Source organism: Plecotus auritus, assembly GCF_963455305.1.
Source record: "Plecotus auritus genome assembly, chromosome: 1".
NCBI classification, from domain to species: Eukaryota; Metazoa; Chordata; class Mammalia; order Chiroptera; family Vespertilionidae; genus Plecotus; species Plecotus auritus.
Genome location: NC_137770.1, coordinates 48,203,450 through 48,226,093, shown reverse-complemented (window position 1 = coordinate 48,226,093; position 22,644 = coordinate 48,203,450). Strand labels below are relative to the sequence as shown.

The following is a 22,644-nucleotide window of genomic DNA, read 5'->3' as shown; positions in this document are numbered from 1 at the left end:
GCCTGGGACCAAGCTCTTCCCCCTTGACCCACCAGCCGAGCCAGAACTTCTTATAGCTGGATATCCCACCAATAATTCCTGGCAAGTCCACCAGAAACACACCCTCTTCCAAAAGATGTCCTCGGAGGCCAAGGACTAGAGTGGTTGCCCTGAGCTGTCACTCTCTAGGGATGGTGTGACTAACCTCTGTGCTTTCTGAATCACCTGCTTCTGCCACAAAGCACTCATGAACCACAAGTCCCCTGAATTATATCCTTTGAGGTCCTAAGTCAGAGGGAAGTGCTATCTAGTTACTGTATTTTATTTATCTATTCTTCCTTTCATACAAAAAACATGGATTGCCTGTTTTGTGCTCACAACATGCCCAGCCTTTGGATTCAGAAACCAAACAGTGCCTGCCCTCAGGAAGCCTCTGGTCATGTAAGGGGGACAACCAGGGGAACAACTCCTGATAGGCCAGGTGACAGCAAATACAGTTGTGAGACATATGAGGCTCAAAGAGATTTTCTCTTGTAAGAAGGAAATTCCCGATGGCTGTAAATGGGACAGTACTAGTGGAGGCACACAAACCAAGGCGCATGATGAGCCCAAGAGCCTAACATTTTTATAAATGTGGACTCAGCTTACACGTGGGAAGAACAAGCTTAATTCATAGTACTGATGATGTGACCATCAGATATAATACTTTATGTCAATGTTGAAGGGACATAATAAGTGGGGGAAATATGTCTCAAAAGGTGAACATGCAATCTGTGTGTGTGTGTGTGTGTGTGTGTGTGTGTGTGTGATGTTCAGTCTCTGCTGGGCACTCAGTCAGCCTCAGTTCCCCGTGTGGTCCCAGAGACACAGGGAGAGAGTGAAGCAGCACAATAGATAGTATCAGGGCTCATGAACCTTGCAGCCCGCTGGGGATCAACAGCATCTCTTTTTCCTCCTATTCCAAGTACTGCACTAGGGCAGGCACCTGGTTGCCCAGCACTTGTGGGACCCCAAAGTTCAAAATCTGGGCCAGGAGCCTTCATTTTCTATGCCTAAAGGTTGGCTGTGGCCCTGTTTGCCATTCTCCAAGGTTCCAGTTATCCAAGGACAAATATAATGGATTGTCAAAGGCAAATATCACGTCATGAAGGACATGCTACAGAACTGCCAGGATCCAATACTTTCTTTTGTACATATTAAATTTTAATTTTTTTAGGAAATATTACAACTGAAATACTTTAGGCCTACTGGAACCAGTCTCTTTGGGGTAGCTCTCACTGATAGGCAGACAAAATAAAGAATGTCAGTTTCCCAAAGAAAGCAGTTGAAATAACAATTGTAGCATTGGTGCTGTCAAGGAGCTGACTGTGCTGGGTGACTTGCTTCTGAAGAGTACAGTATAGAAAGGGGGAAAGTCTACCTACGTGAGAAACCTGGCCAAAAGCACCTTAGCCAGAGATCAAGATGCCTCATCAGTACCCTTGATTGAAAGTGATGAGCAGGGCAGTTTCCCCATGTGGTCCTCCTCTCAAAAACACATTACCCCATTCTAATCATGAGAAACATCAGACAAACCTAAAGGGAGGGGCATTCTATGAAACAGCTAAACAGTGCTCCTCAAAACTGTCAAGATTATCAAAAACAAGGAAAGCCTGAAAAACAGTTACAGTCCAGAAGAACTTAAGCAACATGACTACTCAATACAATGCAGTAGCCTGGATGGGATCCTAGAACATCAAAAAGGAGGAGGGGAGTGAGTTAGGGGGAAACTAATAAAATCAAAATGTAGTATGGACTTAAGTAAATAGTAATGTAGCAAGTTGGTTTCTTAGTTATGACAAACTTACCACATCACTGTAAGATGTTAACAAAAGGGGGGCTGAACATGGGGTAAATAGGAACTCTCCGTATTATCTTTGTAACTTGTCTGTTAATCTACAACTATTCTAAGATCAAACGCTTATTTAAATATTTTGTAAAGAGTCTTACATTCAGTTGCGGTCTTTCCCAGTCGAAGGCAACCCATCGCTACGCAGTGATGACCACCCAGCTGAAGCACAACAATATGTCGCTGATTTTCCACTATGTTTTTCTCCAGATGTGTAAAGCCCATGGCATCGGCTATGACATTGAGGTATGAAGGGTGACAGTTGGCCCAGGCTAGACCAAATAAATACAGGCCTGTAGATGATCCAGGCAGCTAATAATCGGGGGCCCCTTCAAACAGATCTTCTGTAAACACTAGTTTGACATGCATTTAGAGGGAGGCTGAGTGATGCTTAGGGAAGGGTAGAAAGGCAGCTCCACACTTGGTCCTGGGAAGTTCAGCTCTATCACCAGACTTGCACACCCACCTTGGTAAAGCAAAGCTTTGTGGCTCACCAGACTTAGGAGGAATTTGGGGGGGGGCATCTCTTGATTCTGAAGCATACCCTTAAGCTCCCTGACCCCACCCAAAGCTGTTTATCAACATGTATCCTCTGTCTTAGTCTGCTCCAGCTGGCAGAACAAACACCACAATAGAAATTTATTTCTCACAATTCTGGAGGCAGGGAAGCCCAAGGAAAAGATGCCTGATGCTGTTCCTAGTGAGGGCTCTCTTCCTGGCTTGCAGATGGCCACCTTCTGTGTCCTAACGTGGCACAGAGAGAGAGAGCTCTGGTGTCTCTGTAACCTCTTTTATAAGTACACCAGTTCTATCAGGACAGGGCTCCACCTTACAACTTTATTTAACCTTATTCTCCTCCTTAGAGGCCCCATTTCCAATACAGTCACATAGGGGCTTCAACACATGAATTGGGGTGAGGGGGATATGCAATTTAGTTCATAGCATCCTTCTACCTAAAAATAGTGGTTTCTTTCTAGAAGGTGTTCTCATAAAAACAATTTTCCCCAATTGAGGTCTTTTTTCAGTGATATTGATGCCCCATGCCCAGCTGCTTCATTCGTAATGTAGATGGGTGGGGGCAAGTGAGATATAATATCGCCTACCTAGACCAGAACCTCCATTTTTGTGCCTAGAGACTCATGTTACTCTGAGAAATAGTTTCATGGTTTTGCACTTTGGTTCAGATTTTTAAATCTGACACTGATGGCTGTTCAAGACCTAAGTGACCCATGCACTCTTACTTGTGGGAGACCCACCCCACCACCCCACATCACATCAAACCTATTAAAATCTAGTCTTCTCTCACATTAAATGCAATTTATAGATAATGACATAAGAATTGGGCAATAACCGATTGATTAAATCAGTTTTGATTTGCAGATATTCAGTTCTACATTTATTAATTTTTATTTTTCATACTTGAGAACAAATTCAATTGTTTAGGGATCCAGTCTTTTTATAGGTCCTTGAAAAGCATATAGACCTTAGGCACAAAGCCAACAGTGAATAGAACGGCCCTACTAACACTTGGCCATCTCTACCACACTGTAGGGCACTGCCAGGGTGCATAAGGCCCTTTGGTTAGATTGATTGGTGCTGTTTGCAAACATGTAATGGAATGCATATTCTTTTGCAAATTACATTAAAATTGGTAAAATATAGAAAGAATGAGAAAGCCAGATTGAACTGATTTACCTGAAATTAATTGTTACATCTGCTCAACACAATCCCTTTGAAATTAGTCTTTAGCTCCAAACTGATGAGTCTGAAACACATCTATGTACCAGAAGGTGGCTAAATCTAACTCTAGCTTTATCTGAATCTATTTGATTTATTTTCTCCTAAAATATCAAAACGGAACAAGCTCTGTGAATAGGCATATGTGGCAGGAAAAGTGTCCTGCCTCAAAGAAAACGTACTCCATAACTTTCTATTGCCTGAAATTATTATTAGAGATTTATTTTTTTGGCTAGAGGCTTTGTACTTGATTGAAGTTCTAGTACTCCTGGGAAAAAGTAAAGCACCAGATTTTATGTTATTTATACCTTTGTGGCTCTGAGTTGATCAGATTCATTTCTAAGAACAAATTTTAGGGTAGGAAACAGACTGCCGTGGCCCCAGGGAAACAGTGGATGATGCAGAGGGAGAAGTTCCACTAAGGGTGAGGAAATTTACAGAAAGGTGCAGAGAGGCAATGAAGACACAGCTCTGCCTCCGGGTCACCTGTGCTGAACAACTTATAAAATATGAGAGATGATATGGGAGAGAAAGACAAATAAGATAAGGGCAATGCCGTGATAGAACCATATAAGATAACAGAAGAAAAGAGCAGATAAAATCCAGAGACTGGAAGAATCCATTTTTTAAAATGAGAAGAGGATAAACAGGGGGCGGGCGGGGGAGAGCAAAACATAAACAGAAGCACAACAAGAAAGAGGGAGGGTGAGGGGAATGGAGTCCTAAAAATCTGAGGTGAATAAAAAAGAGTCATGTGACTATTTGGAAATTCTTCAACAATATCCTGCTCTAGTTTTCCTGAGATGGGTTCTCATAGCTTTAGACGCGTGAGTCCATCCCTGGTCAGTCTACTTTTTCTCTTAATTGCCTATCTTAACAGGCAGGTGATGAACTGGCTTTTACAGAGCACCTACTATCTGTCCGCTGGCACGGAGCTAAGCACTAATACTTCATTATCTCTTTAATCTTCATATCTCTTTTGTAAGAAGCTATTATTTCTACCAGATCACACTGAGGAATTTAGGTTAAAAGAGTTTAAGCACTTTCACAAGATCACAAAGCCAGTCATTCTGTAGAACTGACATTTGAATCAATAATTGTCCATAGAGTCAAACACCAAGCAGTCCCCTATATGCCTTTCCCCGCACCTAAGGACTACCTTACCAACCCACCCAAGAATTCTGGGAACCATTTCAAATTATTCCATCTAGGTACGCCTTATGTATTCCTCAGCTAAAGAAGCACAAACTTCTTCATGGCCACCATGACTATTTCTAACTTACAAAAGAATTGTTTAACAATTCTCTAACATTTTATTGCCTCCTTGGATTATGCTGAATCTAAAAAGCTCAGTGTCACCTCTGCTACCTCTTCCCACTTGTGGTCAATTTAACGTGGGTGCTCTTTCCAGAAAAAGAACAACATTAACAATCTATCATCGTCAATGCTACCAAAAGGAAAATTCTTAAAAGTCCTTACTCTCAACATTATGTTTTTCTTCCCATTATCACAGAATTTCAAGTGACATTATATGTTTCCTCTCATTATAATCACAGAATTTCAAACGATGTTTCTTGTCCAAAATCTCAGGGAAAAACAAAAAGGGAAATGAGATCACCCTGTGAGTTTATTTTTCCTTGCTGAACAGTGGAAGGAAGCATTGCTGAGTTTGTAACCAACTTGGTGGGTCTCATGCTTGGTATTTCCGCAATGCTACAAAATACCCCCACTGATTTCCTAATGAAATGAAGTTTCAACGAAAGCCACATGGAGGAGAGCGTCATGTTCACTGCCTGCAACCATGTGGGGAGGCCTGGTCTCCCACACGCATAGGCAGTGTGCCATGATCCTAAATAGCTCCACCACACCCAGCAGTCATTTCCCAAGGCCGGGATGCTGCCATGGTGGCAATCATTAGGACTGTTCAAAACATTCTTATTCTCCTCCTTCCGGGCACACAACAGACGTATACTTCCTCAGCCCTCTCCCTGAAGCCAGGTATGGCGCTGTAGCTTGGTTTGGCCAGTGAAATATGAGCAGAAGGGATGTATGTCCTTTCTTTGCAGAAGCTTTTAAGAGCCACTGCATGAGTTGCCATATCCTTTTCCTGCCTTAGAAATCATGGAAGTACATTGAGATGGAGCTACGTACAGCCTGGGTCCCCAAGTGTACCAACAGCTACTAGAAACCCATTCCAACCCATGTTGGAAATGGAGCATGAGCACAAACCACACTGTCATTGTTATAAACAACTAAGAATTGTTTGTGGGGGTTTTTAAATCACTGCAGCCTAACCTGGACTATCTGATTGATTCAGAAATTAGTATCAAGAAAAGGATGCTCCCCAAACAGAAAACAAATATTGTCATTTCAACATGGAATTAGTATAAAAAATAATGAGATAATTTACTCTTTTGTACTAAGTTTTTTAAAGCTACAGCACATATAAGTTTCAATGACTAATATTTCAAGGCTAGTGGCTACCATATTGGACGGCACAGTAAAGGATGTGAGACACCATACAAATCAATTTGTCAGTGGTTCTCAACCCTGGCTGCCCATTAGAATGATCTGAGTGATTCTGATGCCCAGGCATTTAACCAGGCAGGGCTGGAACTAGGGTGAGGCAAGTTAAGCACTTACCCAGGGCACAAAATTTAAAGGAGCTCACACACACACACACACACACACAGACACACTCAATAATAAAGATAAGTGATATTACAATGCAATATGTTAAAAATCAAATTTAATGCCAAAAAAATTATAATGAACAAAATATCAAAATTTATATAAAAACATACTGATTTTCCTTAGGCTCAGGTCCACTATGGCTCATTGGGACACTCTACACAGGGCCCAACCAAATCAGTATTTCCACAGATAGGGCCCAGGAACTATATTGTTTAAAGCACTCAGATGATTTTAATGTGCAGCCAGCCTTGAGAGCCATTATTCTAGTCCAACATCTGTCCTCCTGCCCACATTTCCTGATAGAATAGGGAGTCAGTGGGCATTTATAATTTTGGAGTGTGATATCTGTTACCAAATCCCCAAAATGTTGTTTTCTTTTTTGTACTTCCAGAGATCAGAAGTTCACAGCTTCAAGGGGGAACCATTACACTATTGAACCACTCCAGTGTTAACTTTTATTAATTTGGAGAACACTGGTAAAATAATAATTTTCAAATAAAATAATGCCTCTCAGACAGATACAAAATTAAACATGAGATAAAGATTTTATTTAACGAAGAAGATTTTAGGCAGATGTTATAACCAGTACAAAATGAATCCAAAAATAGACATCTTTCTAGATCAGGAATATTGAAGTGAGGGTGCAAATGGCACAAAACTGGTTTTTCCACAAGGGGAGCCAGAGAGAAAGATCAATGAAATTGTGGACAGAATCTGCTTGTCTCTGAATCACCTACAACCTTCAGAGTTGCAAAAGATCTCCCATAGAATGAAGGACATAGGGTGTGCCCTAGACAGTTTTCCATTGAAATACAAATAATTTTCCACACAACAAACTGCTTCCCTATATTTTTTTACCTGTTGCTCTTCGAATAGTGGTTTCAAACTTTGATGTACATGAGAATCATTTGGGAAGTAAGCTAACATGCAGACTTCCTCCCAATGATCCTGAGCTTGGATGATGCCCATGAAAATGCGTTTTAACAAGCATTTAACTAGATAATTCTGATGTGAGTATTCTGAGGATCTGACTTCGAAAACACCTTGTCCTAGACGAGCAATACCAGTGCTGGTGTAGATGTAGAGTAAAGGGAGCCCGGTAGGAATAGAAGTTGATTCAGCCACCATAAAGGTCCCTCAAAAATTAAAAATTAAACTACCATATGACCCAGCAATCTCACTTCTGAGTGTCCAAAGGAAACAAAATCACCATCTTGAAGAGATATCTAAACCTCCATGTCCATTGCAGCATTATTCAAAATAGCCAAGATATAGAAACAACCTAGGAGTCCATTGATGAATGAATGGATAAAAGAAGATATGACATATATATATATACATATATGTGTGTATATATATATATATGCATATATATATACATATATATACATATATATACATATATATATATATATATATATATATATATATATATATATAATGGAATATTATTCAGCCACGAGATGAAAGAAATCCTGCCATTTGTGACAACATGGATGGACCTTGAGCACATTATGCTAAATGAGATAAGCCAGACAAAGACAAATATTGTATGATATCACTTATATGTGGAATCTAAAAAAGCCAAAGCTATAGAAACAGAGAGTAGAATTGGGTTGTCAGGGAAAGTGAGGAGGTGAGAATTGTAGATATATTGTTAAAGGGTACAAACTTGCAATAAGAAGAAGTCATCTAATAATGCAAAGCATAGTGATTATAGTCAACAATACTGTATTATATACTTCAGAATTGCTAAAAGATTAGATCTTAAATGTTATCATTGCAAAAAAGAAATAATGTGATGTGATAGAGGTCTTAGCTAAAGCCACAGTGGTAATCATATTGCAATATATTAATATATCAAATGAACATGTTGTACACCTTAAATTTACACATTGTTATATGTAAATTATATCTCAATTGAAAAACAACAACACTGTCCTAGGATATATCTACTCCATATTCTGGAGACAGCCTTTCCCACTGTGCTTCTCAGAGTATTTACAGTTAGCTTTAGACTTCAATTCAAATCCATCTTAGTGGTCTTAGTACAGTACATTTTCTTTACTTTGTTTTCAACATAACATGCTATTTCTTTTCTCCCCATTCAAATTTCATAGGACAGACAAGGAACTGTTTTCATATTATATGAACACTTGAAGAGAAACAAGTTGGGAATGTTGTGAGTATGTCTATGAGATACAAAAAGCTAAGAAAATAGACTATAACAACCAACAAGTATGATGCTTCTCATGCATTTTTTGAGAAAATTTTAATTGAATTTATTGGGGTTACATTGGTTAATAAAATTATATAGGTTTAAGATGTGCAATTCTATAATACATCATCTGCATATTGTATTGTGTGTTCACTACCCCAAGTCAAGTCTCCTTTCATCACCATTTATCCTCCCTTTACCCTCCCCTACCTCCCCCACCCTATTTTCCTCTGGTAATCACCATACCATTGTCTGTCTATGAGGTTCTTTTTTAAATCAGCATGCTGATTTATTGGAAGTCTAACTTATTTTATTTAGATCTTCAAGTGTTTCACACAATGACTTTAGATGTGTCCATGGGAGTTCATGAATATAATTGATTAATTATTCAGATTGATGAGTAAGAGGCTAGTTTCAACAACATATTACACACACACACACACACACACACACACACACACACTCTGACTCATGATGAACAAGCTCAGATGTTGTAATTGTGGAAGGGCTTATTGGCATACTTAGAAAAGCATTCTGGTGCCTTTGGCAAGATGCCCCCCCTAAAAAAAAGCAGGGTCTGTGGCCCCTCCTCATACCCAGTTTTGGCCGCGGTCCAGTCTTCTCAAGATGCATGTGTGCTGAGGAGAGCCCTGCTGGGGCGCTCAGGAGGCTTCTCTATGCTTCCCTGTTTCCTACAAATTTCTCTCCAGGGACTATTGGAGAGCAAGCAAAGTTGTCTCCTCATCTAGGACTCAGAACTTTAGAACCACCATCTTGAATTGTGTCTTATTTCATATCTTGGAATATGGTTAGTTGGTCCTTTAAGTCATCCTAATTTATTGGAAACTGTTTCTGCCCTATATGTCTCTCCTTATAACATCTAGAGCAGTGTGACCTCACATTGAAACACACAAAGTAAGATCTGTTCTTATAAAAACTGAGCAAGTAAGAGCCAATTCCTCTGTTAAGTATCAATGTTCCTGAACAGCCTCAGTTTCTCCCCAGATGTTCAGACTCCTAGACATTGGTCACACACGAAAACAGGCAAAGATACGCACAGGACAGGTCTCTACTCCCTAGCCAAAGTACAGTCCTTTGTTTTTACCAAAGTATTATCAGTTGCAACAGGCATTATAAATGGTTTAGCATGTCAGCTCCCAATAAGTCAGGAAAGTGCACCAGTAGCCAGAACACCAGAGATGAAATACTTCCTGTTCCACTCCCTCCAAACTTGTCACTGATGCCAGGGCTGTGCAGGACATAGGCCACCAGGCAGTTACTGGGACCGGGAGAACCAAGCATTCTACTGGATTTGAAGTTGGCAAGCTGGGGAATATGAAATTTGTATAGTTATGATTCTGATTGAGCTGGTAAGGTTTAAAGTCCAAGTACATTTCTAAGCTCAGGAATTCAGACAATGTGTTAGCTAAGTGTAAGAACTAGAATTCAGAACGCAGAGACATGAACTCCACCTCACTGGGCACGGGCTAGCACAAAAGGTCGAATGAAAAGGACAAGCAGGGCTGGGACTGGAACTAGGCAAACCCTCATGCATGGGGGACAAGGCTGGGAGGGGTGACTGCCCTTCAGGAAAAAACAGCCAGGCAAGCAAAAAAAAAAAAAAAACGTGGTTCAGGTACCTGGAGGTCATCCCAACCAGCAGCATCAGCCAGGAATGTTCCCACTACAAAGAGTAAAAGGACAACCCGAGGTCTGGGTGGAGGGAGCAAGACCATAGGAGCTCAGAGAGGAGGCTGCTTTTAGAGACCCAGGACAGCAAGGGGTACAGGAAGGGAGCCCATTAGCAAAAGCTGATACTCAGAAACAGGACTTGTGTCCTAGAATTGACAGTAGGAGACAAGACAGTGTTAACAGGGCAGGGGCAGAGTTCCTGAAGTATGGGCCCTGGAAAGCTTTATCCAAGTGGGTGCTAGGGCATAGAAGAACAGACGACAAGAAAACTACCACAGAATTTAGGAGTTGGACGAAGAGGCTGTTTTGTGAAAAAGGAACACCCCCAATCATCAAACTGACTAAGCAGCAAGGTTGACTTGATGCTGAAACCTACAGAATGAATAATGAGACCAAGAGGAACCCGCTCAATTGTGTCTACACATGCCCCTGAGATATCAGGCAAGGATGCGTTGACCTGAAGACTAGCTTTGGTGGTAGAAATAGTCTTAATTAATGCCGCAACCCTTTAATACAGTTCCTCATGTTGTGGTGACCCCCAACCATAAAATTATTTTCATTGCTACTTCCTAACTGTAATTTTGCTACTGTTAATGAATCGTAATGTAAATACCTGTGTTTTCCAATGGTCTTAGGCAACCCTGCTAGCAGTTCTCAACCTGTGGGTCGCGACCCACAGGTTGAGAACCACTGCTGTAGAGCCTAAGACCACCAGAAAACACAGATATTTACATTACAATTCATTAACAGTAGCAAAATTACAGTTACGAAGTAGCAATGAAAATAATTTTATGATTGGGTGTCACCACAACATGAGGAACTGTATTAAAGGGTCACGGCATTAGAAAGGTTGAGAACCACTGTTCTAGATGGTTATTCCACTATTCTAAGAAATAATCCCATTATAAATGGAATTGGTATGAAGTTATCCTGGCAAAGCTACACCACTAAGTTCTGATCTGTAAGGTCATCCCATAGTGGAAAACTCACACATCCTACAGAGAGGGCCCTGTTGACATGGGCCTTCTGAAAGACTCACTACAGCCTTGTCTACTGTTTTCTGCCCCACGTTATTCTCATCCCTTACTGCAGGGAATGACTGTGGAAGAGCAAGGAAGAACTGTGGTGCTTAACTGACCCTCATAATATAGAAGGGAAACTGAGGCTTAGAGAGGGGATGCGATTTGCTGGGGTCACACAGTAGATTGTGTCTCTTGATCTTGAATCCATTGTTCTTTTCACTACACCACAATGACTATTGTGTGGCCACCCTAGAACACTTTTATGGAATATAGAGATTCTCAGTCTGTTGTGAAGTGCTTCACGACCTGTGCAAGTTTGTACTGAGTTTGCTAATTTACTTTTTCTGAATATTAGATAGGATTGAAGATTATCGCTGAGATTCTCACTTGCATCTAGTTGTGCTTTCTTGAGTGTAAGATGAAAGGGTGGAATTATAGCTAGTATATCAGGGATTGCACTAAGGCATGGACATGGAGGTTGAAAATAGACAACCTAATAGACAATGGCCAGGAGACAGTCCTCATTTTCTAGAACTTGAATTGAAAAGAAAGAAATGAGCAGATATAAGCTTTTTTCCCCTGCATGGTGCTTTGATTTTTCTCTGGAGCTTTAAGGAGAAGCTTTCCATGAGAGGGCTGGGCTCTGCTTGGCTTTACTGCGATCAGGTCCTATTGGGTGAAGAAGGTCAGATGGCCACCTCTTTAGGAAAGGTGAGGGCTCCAAGATGGGATGACCTTATATCTCAGAACTTTGTAGTTTAGCTTTACCAAGATAACTTCATACCACTCCATTTATATTGGGATATATCTTGGAATAGAGGAATTTGAAGAGAAATTTCAGGGAAGCAAAAGTGAAAGAAATTCTAGAAATGAATTAATAATAGGGAAGGGGACTTAAACTCCATCTAGCCTCTTAGTTCCCAACCTGAGAACCATGAACCCCATCAGTATGAAGAGGGATGGCAAGAGGGGCGCAAATCCACATGTGGGCCTCTACATCATACACATGCATGCACACACACACAACTATACTTTTTTAAAGTATGGGTCTCAATATTTAGTATATATAAGTATCATCTGGAGGACTTGGTGAAACTACATATTCCTGGATTCCAAGTCCAAAGATTAGGATTTTATTGATCTGGGGTAGTGCCTGGGAGTCTGTTATTTTAGGAGCATTCAGGGTCTAATATATACTGACCCTGGGGCAACAAAACACAAATACCTTTTTAAAATATCTATTCTGAAGTTGCCTTGGGTGATATTTATAATCCTAAAAGAAGAGACACTAATGTTCAGTAGCTCTAAGGGCTGGGGTCGAGCAGTCTTTAGATTTGAGAAATATACCTCAAAAAGTTTGGGAGCACTGATCTAGTCCAATTCCTTCATTTCGGAGATAAAGAAATGAAGACCCAGAGAGATCAAGTAACTTTCCCCAAAGCCACACAGTCAGTGGCAGGAGAAAGAGCCCTGGTCTCCTGTCTTGGGCCCTAGGAAGCTTTCTAGTCCCACCCTAACCCCAGGGAAAGTGGGATCAGGTTGGAAGGCAGCCTTTCCAAAAGGTCTAGGTCTTAGATTCTAAGGTGATTTATTTTACAGGTAACAACTAGGAAATAAGTAATTGCAAAGTTTTTTGCAGCTGCCTTAAAGAGCAACTAGCTCTTTAGGTTCAGCCCCTCAGGACAGAACCATTTTTTTAAATTAACACATTCATTTAATCTATTCTTTTCTATTGATAAACCAAGTTCAAAAAATAGCTAGAAATAAATACTTTGGAGTTTGTTTTCAAGTTAAAATTTACAATGATCTAGTTGTTTGGAAACACAGTAGAATTCTACAGGATGGTTTGCAAGTTATCACTGAGATTTTCTTAGTGTGTGTGTTCAGCTTTATAAAGATAGCTGCCCACGAAAGAGGCATTTTCTTTGAAATATAGTAGTCTTATTTTAGCTTGCTGTCATTTCTGAATGCAGGTAGGGCACCACTTATAAGTAGAAGGAGTCACTTGTATACATGAGGTAGAAAATAACACTGAGGTGCAAGTGTCTCTGTAGGCAAGGAAATTGTTAAGCATGAATTACACTTGGCAATGATTTTATTAAACTAACTTAAACAATTTTAAAAATGAGCTTCTCAGTACTCCTGTCCTCACTCAGTGGTAGCCTTTGGCTACAAATGACTGAATCTATTCCTATATTCTGCTAAGTTGATTAATAAAAAATATTTATTACACAAATCCTTTTTGTTGACAAGTTAAAATGGAGCCTCATCTTTCATATCTCCCTGAAGATTGCCACCTTGTGAGATTGAAAATACTCATTAAATTCCATCACCAGACAGGCACAAATGAGAGGGTGATTGTTTTTAAGCATGTGAGGAGAATCATTGGTAAACTCATTTGTTTGGATATCATTAACAGAACAATCGGTGAGGATCTCCAGGGGGTCCTCATGACCTTTGCTCGCAATCTCTTCGTCATCCATCAAGAAATATCAGCACCTAATATGCAAGGCGAGACCAATTTTAAGGTGAGGTGTTAATTAACTAACGATCCTGGTTGATTTCTATACAAGGGCTGAAAATACCTCATGCTGTATTGTAAACAAGTGCTAAACCATTTTTTTTTATTCTAAGCAGTACACTTTTACAATGTGCAGGGTCAATACTGTAAGGTTCTCACTGAACCCGTTAGTTAAGTGTAATAGTTTGAAACTTTTTCTTTGAAATATGGTAGTCTTATTTTAACTTGCTACCATTTCCAAACCCAAGCTTATACTACAACAGGGCTTTCTGATGTTGGAACTGAAATTAAAACATCATAATGGAGCCAAAACAGAGACTGTTGCAGCAAAAAAAAAATCCTGGCTATAATCTACCTACATTTCAGTGTCTGGTTAGGGATTCCTGGCAAGCCCAAGTTTCTAGGACAGAGAAGTTCTGAGGCCAGGAAGGACAATGTGTTTAGGGAAAAACTCAGCACATATGTGAGCCATCTACTCCACCCTGTTCCTCCAAAGTGGGGTAGATGTTCCATCACTAACTGTTGAAGCTTCCAGATAATACAGTTATGTGTAATTGATTAGATGTCTCGAAACTCAAGAAAACGGGAGCAAGATCTGTACAAGAGATTTTAAAATACCAGCTGAGCAGAAATGAACATTTAGTATTGATTATCAAAATTTTCATCGGATTTCCAGCCTGAGCCTTCATCATGTTTGAATAGGTCAAGTAACTCAAAGGACTCAATGGGAACCTACATGTCATTTTTTCTCTTAAATGGAAAGCCCAACAAAAGCTTGATAAGAATATGATTTTTTAATACGTTTTTTCATTGAGGTAGGCCCTGGTCCTTCTAGTAATGGTAATGATGATAATAATGCTGTACTCTTCAGTGTGATTTTATGAGTTGCAAGATTGACCACTGCTTTTCCCATAACATGACTGAGAAGATTTAATTTTTAAATGGCCCAGTGTTGTAATAACTTTCATAGGTCCTAAAGGATCTATGTTCATCGTTTATATTCTAAGTTACTGCAAGCTAGCATCATCTTGTCATTACTGCTATGCACAAAATTCTAAGACTATCTGCACATGATCAGATTAGTCTGTCAAAATATAATAATCACAATCAGATGGTGCTATAGACTTAATTTTGTCCTCCCAAAGTTCACTGTTGAAACCTTAACCCCAAAGTGACAGCATATAAGAGTAGAGATGTAAGGGAATTATGTTAAAACTAGAGGCCCAGTGCACAAAATTTGTGCACAGGGGGTACGGGGTGGGGGTGGGGGTCCCCTCAGCCCAGCCTGCACCCTCTCCAATCTGGGACCCCTTGGGGGATGTCTGACTGCCGGTTTAGGTCCGATCCCCAGGACTGGCAGTCGGACATCCCTCTCACAATCCAGGACCACGGGCTCCTAACTGCTCACCTGCCTGCCTGCCTGATCACCTCTAACTGCCGCCCCCTGCTGGCCTAGTCACCTCCAACTGCCCCCCCACTGGCCTGGTTGCCCCTTACTGCCCCCCTGCTAGACTGGTTGCCCCCAACTGCCCCCCCACTGGCCTAGTCGCCCCCAACTGCCCCCCCCTGCTAGCCTGGTTGCCCCTAACTGCCCCCCCATCAGCCTGGTCACCCCTTACTGCCCCCCCCACCAGCCTGGTCGCCCCCACTACCACCCTGCCAGCCTGGTCACCCCTCACTGCCCCCTCTGCCAGCCTTTTCGCCCCTCACTGCCCCCCCCCTGCTGGCCTGGCTGCCCTCAACTGCCCCCCCGTGGGCCTGGTCCCCAGCATAGCCTCCTGCTCGGTCATTTGGTCACCCCTCACTACCCCCCCTGCCAGCCTGCTCGCCCCACGCAGCCTGCTGCTCAGTCGTTTGGTCACCCCTCACTGCCCCCCATGCCGGCCTGCTCGCCCCACACAGCCTATTCAATCCATTCGGTTCGATGGTCACTTAGGCTTTTATTATTATAGATGAGGTCATGAGGGTGGTATGGAAATGAAGGGATTAGTGCCCTTATAAAAGACCAAAGCATTTGCTCACTCTCTCTCTCCTTACCATGTGAGGCTACAGCAAAAACCTGGTTGTCTGCAAGACAGGAACTGAATTGGCTAGCACAGTGGTCGGCAAACTGCGGCTCGCTAGCCACATGCGGCTCACAAGCCACGGTTTACTACTCTGTTGACTAATGAGTTTGCCGACCACTGGGATAGGGGTTTAATCACAAGGAACAACAACAGCCTGTAATTATTGGAATCGAGAGTCTAGGTCAGTGGTCGGCAAACTCATTAGTCAACAGAGCGGCAAACCACTGAGTTTGCTGACCACTGGGCTAGCACATTGACCTTGTACTTCCCAGCCTCCAGAACTGTGAGAAAGAAATTTTTTTTTAAATATATTTTATTGACATTTTACAGAGAGGAAGGGAGAGGGATAGAGAGCTAGAAACATCGATGAGAGAGAAACATCGATCAGCTGCCTCCTGCACACCTCCCACTGGGGATGTGCCCCGCAACCAAGGTACATGCCCTTGACCGGAATCGAACTCGGGACCCTTCAGTCAGCAGGCTGACGCTCTATCCACTGACCCAAACCGGTTTCGGCGAGAAAGAAATTTTTGTTTTTTAAGCCACCCAGTCTGTGGTAGTTTGTTATAGCAGCTTGGGCATACTATGACAGATGGTATGTCCCCAAAACTACACAGATTTAGTAGGCTCTGAGTTTGGACTTGAGGTTGGCAAAGCCAACTACTTATGGCATAATGAAGGCTATTTCTCTGCCCTTTGTCTGACTTTCAAAATTATCAAGTTAGATGTTCTAAAGTAGATTTTAAATATATCATGGTTTCTAGCCTTCTCATGTGAATAATTATTATCTTGATATGCTTACTCTTTTTTTAAAAAAAATATATTTTATTGATATTTTGTCAGAGAGGAAGGGAGAGGGATAGAGAGCTAGAAACATCGATGAGAGAGAAACATCGATCAGCTGCCTCTTGCACACCTCCCACTGGGGATGTGCCTGCAACCAAGGTACATGCCCTTGACCGGAATCGAACCTGGGACTCTTCAGTCTGCAGGCTGACGCTCTATCCACTGAGCCAAACCGGTTTCAGCTTGATATGCTTACTCTTGATAGAAGGTCTAAATGTAAAAAGGTTAAATTTCAACAAAATAGGAATAATAAAAACTTGAAAAGTGAAATAGATTCATTTTGGGTAGTATATTCTGTTTATTATCCACATGACATTCTGATAAATATTTTTTAGCTTAGCAACAAGGATTTACCAGCAAAGTAAAGGCTGAATGAAAATGGAAGGTAATTCAGAAGGAAACATTTAATAAAATCCAATATCCTTTATTTTTTTTTCCAGAGAGGGAGGAAGAGAGAAACTTCAATGAGAGAGAGACATTGACTGGTTGCCTCTCCTACATGCCCTGACCGGGAATTGAACCCCCAACCTAGGTATGTGCCCTGACCAGGAATCAAACCCACGACCAACTGAGTCACACTGGCCAGGGCCAACTTCCTTTCTTGATAAAAAAATAATAATAATAATATTATAATAAAACACTCAAACTAGTAATAATAGGTAACTTCCTCAACCTGATAAGGGCATCTAGAAAAAAAACAAAAACACAAAAACCCACAGCTAACATTGCATTTAATGATGAAAGACTGAAAGCTTTCCCCCTAAGATCAGAAGTAAGACAAGGATGTCTAGCCCTAACCAGTTTGGCTCAGTGGATAGAGCGTCAGCCTGTGGACTCAAGGGTCCCAGGTTCGATTCCAGTCAAGGGCATGTACCTTGGTTGCGGGCACATACCCTGTAGGGAGTGTGCAGGAAGCAGCTGATCAATGTTTCTCTCTCATTGATGTTTCTAACTCTCTATCCCTCTCCCTTCCTCCCTGTAAAAAATCAATAATATATATATTTTTTAAAAAGACAAGGATGTCTAATCTCACTAGTTCTATTCACATTATACTGAAAGTTCTAGCCAGGTCAGTTAGACAAGAAAAATAAATAAAAAGCATCCAATCCAGATTGGAAAGAAAGAAAGAAAACTATCTCTATTCACAGATGACATAATCTTATATATGTAAAAATTCTACAGAACCCAGAAACAATCTATTACAACTAATAAACAAGATCACCAAGGTTGTCGAATCCAAGAGCAATATACAAAAATCACTTTTATTTCTATACACCAGCAATGAACAATGCAAAAATAAAAAACATTTAAATCCATTCACAATAGCATCAAGAGGACTAAAATATTTATATAGTAAATTTAACAAAGTATAAGATCTGTCCACTAAAAACTACAAAACATGGACTGGAAGATTTACTATTGTTAAGATGGCAATATTCTATAAGTTGACCTACAGATTCAATACAATTCCTATCAAAATCCCAGCTGACTTTATTGCAAAAATGTACAAGATGATCCTAATATTCATGGGGAAATGAAGGGACATGGAATAGTCAAAATAATCTTAAAAAAACTCCACACTTGTCAATTTTAAAACTTACTACAAAACAACAGTGATCAATCAACACATGTAGTACTGGCATAAGAATATACCTATAGATCAAGGGAACAGAACTGAGAGCGCAACATAAACCCAAATATTTATAGATTTTCAACAAGGGTGCCAAAAACAATTCAATAGGAAAAGAATAATCTTTTTAACAAATGGTGCTGGGACAAATGAAAATGCACCTGCATGAAATTGCACCTCTATTACACAGCGTATACAAAAATTAAGTAAAAATGCATCAAGCACCTAAATGTAAGTGAAGAGCAAACATAGTTATAAATCTTCATGACCTTGTTGTTAGCAATGGTTTATTAGACATGATACCTTAAGTACAAAGTAAGAATAGTAAGTTGGATTTCATCAAAATTAGGAACTTTTGTGCATCAAATGATACTATCAAGAAAATGAAAAAATAACTTACAGAATGGATATATCTAATAAGATTCTAATAATATTATATATCTATATCCTACCTAATAAAAGAGTAATATGCAAATTAACCATCACTCTGCTACACCCACAAGCCACGCCCACCAGCCGCGCCCACCATTCCTGGTTAGGGCCCACCAGGTGTGAGTATGCAAATTAACCCAACCAAGATGGCTTTGGCCAAGGAGAGAGCAGGAGGGAGGCTTGGGTTTCCCCGGCGATGGAGGAAGCCAAGCTTTCTGCACACCCTGGCTGGCCCACTCCAGGCTAAAAAGTTTCAATTATAGAAGGTAAATAAATCCCAACAAAAATGGCGGCAGCCATGGAGCTGGAGAGAGCAGGAGGCTAGGGTTGCCCCTGGTGATGGAGGAAGCCAAGCTTCTGAAGCCCTGGCCTGCCTTGGCCTCTACTACAAAGTTTCAATTATAGAAGATAAATAAATCCCAACAAAAATGGCTGCCTCTGAGCGAGCAGAAGGCTTGGCTCTGCTCCAGGCTACAAAGTTTCAGTTGTAGAAGATAAATAAATCCCAGATACCAGGGCCTCCGCTTGGGTCACCAGGGGGCATGGCTGGCCTGCAAACCACCACAGGCCCCTCGCCCAGGTTGCCCCACGCCCCAAGGAAACCCCCACCCTGATCCGGGACACCCTTCAGGGCAAACCAGCTGGCCCCCACCCATGCACCAGGCCTCTATCCTAACTAATAAAAGAGTAATATGCAGATTGACCATCACTCCAACACACAAGATGGCTGCCCCCATGTGGTCAAAGATCCTGCCCCCATGTGGACACAAGATGGCCACCACAAGATGGCCAGCAGGGGAGGGAAGTTGGGAGGGACCAGGCCTGCAAGAGAGGGCAGTTGTGGGCAATCAGGCCAGCAAGGGAGGGCAGTTTGGAGGGACCAGGCCTGCAAGGGAGGGAAGTTGGGGGCAATCAAGCCTGCAGAGGAGGGCAGTTAGGGGTGAACAGGCTGGCAGAGGAGGAAAGTTGGGGGCCACCGGGCCTGCAGGGAAGGGCAGTTAGGGGGGACCCAGGCCTGCAGGGGAGAGCAGTTGGGGGGGACCAGGCCTGCAGGGGAGGGCAGTTAGGGGTGACCAGGCCTGCAGGGGAGGGCAGTTAGGGGCAAGCAGGCTGGCAGGGGAGCAGTTAGGCATCAATCAGGCTGGCAGGGGAGTGGTTAGGGAGTTATCAGGCTGTCAGGCAGAAGCGGTTAGGGGCAATCAGGAAAGGCAGGCGAGCAGTTGGGAACCAGCAGTCCTGGATTGTGAGAGGGATGTCCGACTGCCCGTTTAGGCCCGATCTGGGATCGGGCCTAAACGGGCAGTCGGACATCCCTCATGGGGTCCCAGATTGGAGAGGGTGCAGGCTGGGCTGAGGGACACCCTCCCCCCCCCATGCACGAATTTCATGCACCGTGCCTCTAGTAATAATATATAGATATATCTAATAAGGTTCTAATGTCCACAGTATATAAATCATTAGTACAACTCAACAACAGAAAGGCAAATAATGCCCAGCTGGTATTGCTTAGTGGTTGAGCCTCAACCCATGAACCAGGAAGTTATGGTTCCATTCCTGGTTAGGGCACATGCCCAGGTTGTGGGTTTGATCTCCAGTGGGAGGTGTGCAGGAGGAAGCCAATTGATGATTCTCTTTCACCATTGATGTTTCTATCTCTCTTCCTCTCTGAAATCAATTTTTTTAAATATTTTTTAAAAAACCAAATAACCCAACTTAAAAGTAAGTAAAAGATTTGAATAGATATTTCTTTAAAGAAGATATACAAATGGCCAATAAGCACATGAAGAAATGCTCAACATCATTAGCCATTAGAAAAATGCAAATCAAAACCACAATAAGATACCATTTCACACCTAAAATGGCTACAATAAAAAAGGCAGACAATAACAAATGTTGGCAAAGATATGGATCTCTACTATATTGCTATAGGAACATAAAGTGATGTCAGTGCTGTATATTTCACAGTTCCTCAAAAAGTGAAAAAATTATCATATGATCCATCAGTTCCACACCTAAGTATGTATCCAAGACTATTAAAAATATATGTTCATACAAAAACTTGTACATTAATGTTCATAGAAGCATTATTCATAATAACCAAAAAATACAAACAAACCAAATGTCCATCAACTGATAAATGGGTGAATTGAATTGTATTATATGCATAGTAGTCCATACAATGAATACATAGGTATAAAGCTTTATGACCTTATGGTTAGCAATTGTTTCTTAGATATGATACCTAAAATGCAAACAACCAAAGCAAAAATAGATAATAGATACAATGGAATATGCTGAGAAAGAAGCCATACACAAAGGCCACATATTGTATGATTCTATTTATATGAAATGTCCAGAGTAGGCAAATCCATAGGGACAGAAAGTAGATGAGTGCTTGCCAGGAGCTAGGGGAGGGGGAAAAGCAGAAGGGTTACTAATGCATAGAGAATTTTTACTTGGAGTGATGAAAATGTTCTGGAATTACATAGTAGGGATGATTGCTCGTGAATATACTGCAAACCACTGAATTGTATAATTTATAAGGATGAATTTATGGTATGTGAATTCTACCTCAATAAAAAAATCTACACTAATAAAAGAGAAAGATGCAAATTGACCGTACCTCTGCAATGCCCACCAGCCAATCAGGAGTGAGTATGCAAATTAACCCAGCAAAGATGGGGGGTTAATTTGCATACGCAGGCAACAAGCGGCCAGGGGAGGGGTGGGACGCCTACGTAGGCGTTCCACACCACCCCAGCCACTCCGGGCCTCTGGGCAGCGTGGGAAAGCAGAAAGGCGGCTCTGATCCAGAGTGAAGGTGATGCCGGCAGCCAGGGAAAGGAAGACCCATTCTTGCACAAATCTTCGTGCATCGGGCCTCTAGTAACCAAATAAAATAAAATGGAAAGGTGCCATTTTTCTCCCAGAAACCAATAGAAATAAATAATCTCATCTTACTAGCCATCATTGTAGGGTGACTAGACCAGTTACTCTCAAATTATCTGTAGTGAAGGACCTATTTGTTTGTTTGTTTGTTTGTTTGTTTCTGACCTATCATGGATCAACACTTTAGTAAAATACCACAAAAATAAATTATTAGAAAAATGAAATGAAAAAATTAAAGATGTACACAATAGAAGCCCATTTTTTCATTATTACATTTAATAGAAATTAAAATTTCTATAAATGTTTCCAAGTTCTTACAGTTTTTATACTCATTTCATCAGGACTGATAACCAACAACTTGTAGATGGTGCTGGTTGGCGGAGCAAAAGTCCTGCTCCATAGCTTTGTTTGGTCAAAGTAGTCTAAATCATACTTAACCAAAAAGGAACAAATGCTTAGTGGTGGGGAGACGTGGGGGGGCGTGGAGGGAGAGTTGTAAGAGATGTTTAAGTAATGAATGTCATTCTTATTGTTCATTTACAGGCCACCATTGGTGAGATTGAAGTCATTCTGGGAGTAACAGAGGAAAACAAAAAGCGATTTGAAGAAGAGCTAAAATCTAAAGATGATAAGAAAAATACCTCTCTGAGCCTGATATGTTACTGATCCTGGAATACATTACTGAGTTTAGATTCCAACTAGAGCTAAGAAAAGGCAACGTTTCTTTCACTGTTAGGAAGAAAAGTGAGGGGAGGAAGTTAGTTTGCTTTATTTGCTAGGAAGTGTATCAGCACAGACTATAATGTAATGCTCCTTTAAAAAAATTGTTAAGTGATCTTATTTTACTTATTAAACCAAAACCTATTTGTGTTTTCTCTTCCTTTTTCCAAACTAAGGGGGAAAATATCTAACAAGAAATGTACAAGTCTTACTGATATCACCTCTGCATCTACTTCTTTCTAAACTTCAGGATAATGGAGATTTTGTTTGAATGTTTTATAAAGTGTCCTCCTCCTATTTCTAGTAGTTC

General features: G+C 41.2%; 1 protein-coding gene across 1 annotated transcript in view; it reads left to right on the top strand.

Moving 5' to 3' along the window:
- The window catches only part of IQCH (IQ motif containing H), a gene marked incomplete at both ends in the record, with an annotated part of 220,231 nt that extends 197,951 nt beyond the window's left edge, over window positions 1–22,280 (top strand). Inside the window, 4 exon segments of the mRNA XM_080640562.1 lie at window positions 1,991–2,113; window positions 8,419–8,480; window positions 13,650–13,758; window positions 22,158–22,280. Coding sequence (XP_080496688.1) covers window positions 1,991–2,113; window positions 8,419–8,480; window positions 13,650–13,758; window positions 22,158–22,280 — 417 coding nt within the window.
- Window positions 22,281–22,644: the final 364 nt, after the last annotated feature.